Below are 8,592 nucleotides of genomic sequence, written 5' to 3'. Positions count from 1 at the left end.
TGCTTTCTTTGATCACATTGCCTATTTTGGATATGTTTTTTGAAGTGCTGCTCTTTAAGTGGAAGGGGGTGTTTCTGTATGCATCACAGGACATGACAAATAATATAATTTCCTCAGTTTCTGCATGTATGTAATGTTTTAAGTCTTCTTAGCACCTCCTCCTTCAAAATCTTTAAAAAGGAAGAAGCAGAGGGAGAATCAGCACTGCAGCAACACCACGAAAACAAGTGTGTGTTTAGTTTAGCCACAACTCTCTATCACATCAGCAAAAGCAGAAAGAAGTCAAACAGAGGCGTCAAAAAGGTGAGCAGAAAACCAGCAGCATGCTTTAAAATTTGCATGATAATGCAAATAATGCAAGATTTTCCAGCAAGTACATTTTTCACTGCGTAAAAATATATATGTTTTTATCATGTCAATAATGTTTTCTGGTAGATCAAGGAGAAAAATGTTTGATATTCCTGAACTAATTTGTTGTAAAGTGTGCCAGCTGTCATAATCTACTAACCTAAATTGATATGAATTCATTGTACTGATAGAAACTCGTTTACAACAGATGCCGTAACCATCCTCTGAGAGATGTTTGCACTAAGTTTAGTAAATAAGTTTGAAACAAATAAATGTGTTTGCTATAGATAACTTGCAATACTTGCATAATTTAACTTGATAATAATATTTTACTGTCTAGTGCAGAATGAGACAGTGGCTCAGTGGTCTGAGTTTTATTTGGAAGTTTGAAACCAAGAAATGAGAAAGGTCATATTGAGAATCTGTCTTTAAGAGTTGTTAGTTCAAAATACCACTTGTGTCGTCATGTGTTTTATGATAATCTCCTTATTAGGACCACAGGAAGTTTACTTTAGACCAATTCAGCTTGTTACAATATTTCATTTCTGTATTTTTTCTCTTCACAGACAAAAATATCCCCAATAAGCAGAAGTAAAACCAGAATTCATGATGAACCTGTTAGTCATCTTCTCCATCCTTGCAGCGCTCAACATCAACATGGTGAGAAGCAAGTGAGAAAAAAAACAAACTTTAACTTTATAGGAAAACAGAACCATTTTTTAATCTATTGCACCACATCTCTTCTTTTAGGCGTTATCTCAACGCTATTTTACAAACAGACAGGGTAAGTTACAAATGATTTTCTTTTCCATCTCTGTCTGAAAACCATTTTACTTTCTGCTCCTTATTTTCCAGGGGATAACCCCTGGAAATGGGATTCAGCCTAATGCTTTATTTCACTACATGTATCAAATCTTTTTCTTGTGTGCTTTGGTTTTAGCATCAGCAGAGTGTCGGTTTGAGAAAGGGACAAGCTACAGGGGAACGGTCTCTGTATCATCAAGAGGTCGCAATTGTCTCAATTGGAGCAAGACTCGACACTTTTGGGGTGATTCAAATGGAGTTGGTGACCATAATTACTGCAGGTACTCCATGTTTTACATGTAATGTTTCCACTGTGGAAAAAAACAATATCTAATCTGTAGTAACAGATCAGGCTTGAGACTCTGGCAAATGGCAAAGAGCAAAATCTTTATTTCAGTCGTTTGCAAACGGAGAACACACAGTAACCACAGCACAACAGCTGTACCTACGATGAGTTCTGATTTGGAGCTGCAAGCTCTCACAATATATAGGACTCTCTATACAATGTGGTCACTCACTGGCCCAGAGCCAGTCGAACAGGTTAATGCACCGTCACTTTTAACAGGGTATAGAGAGAATGCAACATCCATAAGTTAATTGTTCAGATGATAAACATCTTTGTTCAAAAATAAGTGCATTTCCAAAAATCAGGTTTACTAATGGAACAATTTTGCATAACAAGAACATTATCAAACTTTGTACGTGCACTCAGCACGTAGCCTTAGCTTGTGACATTTTAATGGAGGAATTTGTTAAGCCTTAGGGTTTATTCCATCTCACTACAATTACCTAACCTGTTTATTGTTATCTGTTAAGAAACACTGGCGCCTGATTTTAGTTACTGACAACCTACTGAAACTTTTCCAAGGAGAGGTCAAAAGGAAACCTATCTAACTGATTCTTTAAAGACTCCTTGACCTACATGGTTTAACAGACTAAACAATACTGGTGTTAAATGACTGAAGAATTAATAAAATTCTTAAAAGAAATAATAACACAATTTTTACTTCACACCACACGTTTGAAGAAACTACAGACTTTTAACATATTTGGCCTTCAACTCTAGGAATCCCAACAACTGGTCGAGGCCGTGGTGCTATGTTCAAAAAAGAAAGCAGGTCAAGAGGGAGTACTGTGATATTCCCAAATGTAAGATTAGTAACTCCTCTAAGCCACATTTCTCTGCATTTGATTTAAATTTCTCTAATCGTGTCTGTTTTTTGCCCTAACACAGGTCCTACGGTGACTGTAAAACCAACAAGAACACCTCCCAGAGCTGTGGATACAGGTTGGTTTGTTTCTAAAATCCTCTGATGTCTCAGTGGCATCAGGTGAGTTCATGCATCAGGTATTCATACACTTTCATCCCTCCAGAGAGAACGTGTGGCGAGCGTTCTGAGCAGAGGAAATAAGATCGTGGGCGGTTCTTTCGTACCTGTGGAGTCACAACCGTGGATCGCTGCTATCTTTCAAAGGAGCTTCCTCTGCGGTGGCTCTCTCATCGCGCCCGGCTGGGTTCTCACAGCTGCACACTGCTTCGCTGATGGGTGAGAAAGCGCAACTCCTACCACTTCCCGTGCTAATTATAGCATGAGAACAATGTTCACATGAGATGTTTCGTGAGTGTTTGAGCCATTTTATACGTGTGTCCATTTAGAAACCAAACCCTTCTCCATCGTCTGAAGGTGTATCTGGGAAAGTCTGACATCAAGAACCAAGATCCTGATAGGGAGCAGCTTTTCTCTGTGGAGAAACTCATCATCCACCAGAAATACAACCCGTTCACCTATGATAATGACATCGGTGTGTATGAGCATGTTTTGCTTACAATAGTATTCATACATACCTTTTGAACTTTATTATATATTATAACTAAAACTTCAGTGTGTTTCATTGGGATTTTATGTGACAGACCAACAGAATATCCACTTCATTCTGTAGTGGAAGGAAGGCTCTGTGGCTTTCAGGTTTTTTAGAAACAGTTTTCAGAAAACTGTGGTATGCATTTGTAGTCAGCCTGCCTGACTCAACACTCTTTGTTTCAGTGCATTTACAACTGCATGTGATTTGCAAAAAATATATATCCTTGCAGTTCATGTGGAGAGCAATATCTCAGAAAATATAAGTTATCTTTATATTTTCAGATCATTTAGTGTGTGTTGTAAGACGTTCAAAGTTTGAGATGTGATTCTTTCTGTACCGAGATCAAATTACACACAGAGATTCTAGACACTAATTATGTTATTTCTGCACAGAATTTGATTTGGCTGAATTGTGCCATTTGTTTCTCATTTTTATTTGTAAAAAATATACTTCTTTTTCCACTTGACAGTTATTCACAAGTTTATATCGGCAAAGTACGTACAATTCCAATAATACACCTGAGTGTTTGTACTTTAATAGGTGGCAAAATGTGAAAAATAAATTGTGTAAAAAATCCATAAAGATGTTGCAAGACACTGCAGATATGACATAATAAGAAAACTCTCTATGTGCAGAACTTAAATAAAATTTACATTACAGCTCTACTAAAGATCTCAAACACAAAAGGACACGATGCATCGAAGACAGCTTCTGTTCGGACAGTTTGCCTTCCTCCGCTCAACACTTACCTACCTGTTGGATTCACATGCAGCATTGCAGGATTTGGGCAGGAAGCCCAAAGTAAGTACAGTAAAATGAATATCCTGAGCGTCATTAGTGAATCCTCCATTTCAGCGTCGCTTACACCTCACGCTGTGTCGTCTGCAGATTCGTTGTCTTATGCCAATCGGCTGAAACAGGCTAATGTGAGGCTGCTCTCCTCCACCAACTGCAAAGTCGAAGAGGCCTATAAAACTTTCCTCACTGACAACATGATTTGCGCTGCGACCCCTGATTGGAGCACCGACTCCTGCAAAGTAAGCATGTGATGAAGTGTATAAATATGTCTGGATATCTAGAGAAATCATGTATATAGTTCTTTCCAGACTGTAACTTTTAATAAATAAATAATTATTTTTCTCTATATTTGATTTATCCAAACATAGAAATATTCTTTAAATGACACATTTTTATTTATTAATGATAAATTGTCATTGATTCGCCAACCTTCTTTTCACAGGGAGACTCTGGGGGTCCAATGGTGTGTGAAGTGTCAGGACGTATGTTTCTCTTTGGGGTGGTGAGCTGGGGTGACGGATGTGCTAGTGAGAACAAGCCAGGTGTTTACGCAAAGGTGACCCACTACAACAACTGGATCGCAGACAAAACCGGCTTTCTGAATACACAAAAGGATTGATGTATCCTCAAAAATGAAACTCCAGCACATGTTAAGTAGTCTTCTGGCTAGTGCATGTTTATAAAAGCAAAATCTGGCATCCATTTTAAGATGGCGTGTGCTGATGCAGCAGGTTTGGCTGCACAATAACGTGTCAGCCTAAAAGGAACATTGGCAGAAAGTTCGAATTGACTTGAGCTTAGCCAAGATTGCTTCTTGGTTGTTTTACTTGACTGGGAAAGTAGGACAATGTTTGCTGTAAGGTTTTCTGCAGTCAAACTACATTTCCAACATTAATTTGTCTTATAACATTTTCCCCCATTGACACATTACAACTATGAAAACCTCATAATTTGACCGTGTGATTACAGTTGTCACCTGATGGTTAATACCACCACCGACTGAGCTAAAACCAGCGAAAGCTGAAAACATTGACAAATAAATAATTATTTATATCACCCTTATTTTGACGGCAGCTTATAAGCTTTGATGTGTATTTAAAATTATCTTTGCATAATTGCTTAATTTTTTAAATAGAGTTTTATATAATTTGTTTAGGAAATATACAGTGATGGGTTTCTTATATATGTAAGAACTATGCATAAAAATAATATGTATTGTTTTCAGCATTTTACTTATTTAACTTGAACAAAACATTTGCTGATTCTGCAGGCTGGTCCTGCTAGTTCTTTTTGCTCTTGTTGTTATATAAAATATGAAATAAACATTTTGAATCATTTTGTGAGGTCTCTAAATCTTTCTCTTATTTATATTTTTTCTATAATAATAATAATAACATTAATATAGTAATAATATATTACTATGCATTGTTACCATATAGTAACATAATATTATTATTATTGTTGTTGTGTTATAATTATTATAATATAATGATGTAGTAATCATATTATATATTCTAATAATATAATTATATTAATTATTAATATAATTATTGTCATAATATATATTATTTGTATTGCAATATATAATATAGTAATAATAGCTGTTATTAATGATAATATTATAACTATTATTATTATTATTAGCCTTTTAAAATTCTGTGAAGACAGTACATTAAAGTAGTTTAATGTACATATTTCTTTTTGGTACTTAATATCTACTTTATCATCTGAAAGATTTTGCTCAGAAAGCACAATATCTGCTCTATCAGAATATTTGGTTCTGATAGAGCAGAACCATTTGAAACCCTAATTTAAAATGGTTGAAATTAGTGTTTTAACATGAACAGCGATACCTTGAAAACACAAATCCGAAACAGAGGGAGAGGATATGTTTCGGTCATTTCGATGTCTGGTGTGGTTTCGTCTTCCAAAAACACCAGAGGGCGCTGTTGTGCTGAGGTGAAATGCTGACACTTAATAGTAGATGGACACAATATTGAAACTGAATGAGTTCAAAATGCAAAAGCTTCAAACTGCAAATGGCATGAACTGTATATTGAAATCGTTATAAAAAGTGAGATTTAAGAAAAATAAAATTTCTCTGGGCGCTCAAGAGTCATAGTAAAATCTTTAACAATTGTTAATTAGTAACCTAATTGTTAATTAATTACCTATTAATTAATGCAAGATCACTTGACCATTACCTGCTCTTATAGTGAGTCAAAGCCAGACTTTTTCTTTCCACTCCTCTCAGAGTTATCTCTGACCCAAAAGGAGAACGAAGCAGATAGGTGCTAACATTTATTTAGTGTTATGGAGAAGAGAACGAATAAGTGCACATGTTTTAGACAGGCCCTAATAAACATCCATTTAGAAAGATAATGATAAAAGAATTAAAATCAGGTAGGAGAACAGTTTTTTATTTTCTGCAGTGCTTCTAGATTCCTGGAGAAGCTCAAGAATCAGGACTTCAATTCACATTTGCTAACATTTTTTTACAGTATGTGCGGGGAACTAATATCGGAATATGTAATCACACATAATTGTCTTTTTTATTTATTTCCAAAAATATTTCTATTCTATTCATAACTGTGGTACTGACTAAACAACTGACACACAATTGCCACTGCAATTGTGTATTTCACTGCATACTTTCAGTATGCAGTGAAATTAAGACTTATCTTGCCCATCACTGATAAACACAGATATAGTTTGCTTTCTTTTTTCTTTTTTTTTTTTTAATCTCACTTGCTTGACTCTTTCAGGAATTATGATCACTTGCCTCATACCACCAAGAGAGTTCCTGAATTTAAACATGAATGAAGTTGCTGTCCTGCAGTCATTAAGCCCTTGTTGCTGCTTGTCTTTCAGATCTCTGTCCACCCTCTGGGAGGCACAGCCACACTCACTCTGCTGGGATTTACACCCCTTCCCTTCTGTCTTCACCACTTGATTTTCCGTTTCATAATCATATGTTCCTTTTAACCACTTCGCTTTCCCTTCACCCTAAGGGAAGACATTAATATGTATACACAGTGGTCTGCTTAATATGTATACACGGTGGTCTGCTATTTTTTACGATTGTATATAATACACAATCCCCTTATTTTATCTATTCTAATTTGACTATACTTAATCAATTAGTCAATCAATCAATCATGAGACAAAAGATCCTTTAAGGAGATTATAAAGCTAAGGCTAAATGACAGACTGCAAATTTAAAACAGTGATAAATTAATCAGTTGTAGGGGATAGGGCAGTGCAAGCACATCTAGATTAGTAGAGAAAACTTTAATATGTATATTTTTTGATTACCAAAGCTGAAATAAAACAGCTATCAGCTTGGATTGGATGAGAGACGGGAAAGAGACATTCTTATTTTGCTTTCAAAAACATCCAGCCTTTCAACAACGCGGTTTCACAGCTCAGAGCCATAAAAGGGGAAAAATGCTTCCCTGCGTGTTTTAGTTCCCACTCTAAGTACCAGCAGAAGACCCTTACTGAAGGGCCTGATGGTTTCTGGGAAGGGGTGTGGGCTAGGACCACTAAGAGTTAAAATTACAACATAAACACCTAAAAATATCCTCTAAAATTTGCAGGTAGCCAATGGAGACTTAAAAAATGCACTTTGTTTTTAGCGAATATTTTGATATTTAAGAAATTACAACACTATTGTCAAGTCTGTTTTTTTTTCCAGTAACTCAGATAACTGAATAAAAGCCATAGCATAGATAAATTGCTAATGAAAACACAATATTTGACACGAGAATATTACAACAGACCAATAAAGACGTTATTAAAACAGAAGGGTGGGTTTTACATCTGTTTATAACAAGTGTATGTTTAGAGAAAAGGAACACATAAGTCACAACGCTATTCATTGTGCAGCATTCTGCAGACAAAGCAGATCAGCTCAGTAGAGCAGGTGTAGCGTCACATTTTGTCACACTGCCTATGACTCACACCTCTCCGTCTGAGACCCCATACCTGCGACTCTGTAAAAGGAACACTTCACAGGAAAGCTACATCACTTCTGCAGCAATGAAAACAAATCATTAGTGGGCTTCCAAGCATCGCAGCACATTTTGTTGTGAGCAATCACATTCCAGCTGGTTGCTGCTGAAAGCATACTTGAAAACCTTCACAAGAGACCTAAAGAGACCAGTTTGCTTTCTATCAAACTGTGTTTAGACAAGCGCACATACACAGATTGCTAACAGTAGGACTTCTGGGACCAATCACAGCCTGCCTTACTCGTCCTCATCAGTTACTGCTAGTTTATATTACTGCTTCTTTTACTCGGGCTAAATCCATATATGGTCTTGAGATGCGACGAGTGCAACACTTTACTCCTGTTTAAGGGCAATTCCTCCGGAGAGGAGCTGAGATGGCAGATAAAAGACCAGTCTGTCCTGTTTGGATAGCAGATTCTCACCAGGACACACTGCATACATAAACACAGCAAGGGTCACTTGGCCCCAGGCCCTTTGGTCAGTATGGGGTGTCGGGGGTATAAATACAGCTCGTTTTGCTGTTGGGGTCTCCAGTTTCCCCAACACAGGATCAGATTTCAGAAACAGAGGAACCCCACCAACAACCACACACTCACACACAAAGACCAAGCCAGTGTGCCAAAAGTAAGACATGAGGCATTATAACAAGGGGTTTCACAGTTTCCCGTTGGACTTGTCAGGTGGTTGTTGCAATACTTGAATATTGAGCTTTATCTTCGTTTTTAACGCAATAGGTTGGTAACGCGCTGGGGCCATGTGGTGATCT

At 36.8% G+C, this 8,592-nt stretch overlaps 1 protein-coding gene across 1 annotated transcript; it reads left to right on the top strand.

Moving 5' to 3' along the window:
• The first annotated feature begins 209 nt into the window (after positions 1-209).
• On the top strand, positions 210-5,075 carry LOC129360076 (tissue-type plasminogen activator-like). The gene is given in 13 exon segments (XM_055030159.1): positions 210-303; positions 915-1,008; positions 1,099-1,132; positions 1,289-1,433; positions 2,219-2,301; positions 2,387-2,440; positions 2,527-2,557; positions 2,559-2,699; positions 2,810-2,955; positions 3,676-3,816; positions 3,904-4,052; positions 4,256-4,406; positions 4,409-5,075. Coding segments are annotated over 12 exon segments (1,170 nt in total). The 5' UTR covers positions 210-303; positions 915-954; the 3' UTR covers positions 4,450-5,075.
• The last annotated feature ends 3,517 nt before the right edge of the window (positions 5,076-8,592 follow it).

This window comes from Poeciliopsis prolifica, unplaced genomic scaffold (genome assembly GCF_027474105.1).
Source record: "Poeciliopsis prolifica strain line A6 unplaced genomic scaffold, Auburn_PproV2 SCAFFOLD005, whole genome shotgun sequence".
NCBI classification, from domain to species: domain Eukaryota; kingdom Metazoa; phylum Chordata; class Actinopteri; order Cyprinodontiformes; family Poeciliidae; genus Poeciliopsis; species Poeciliopsis prolifica.
This window is presented reverse-complemented; position numbering and strand designations above follow the sequence as displayed.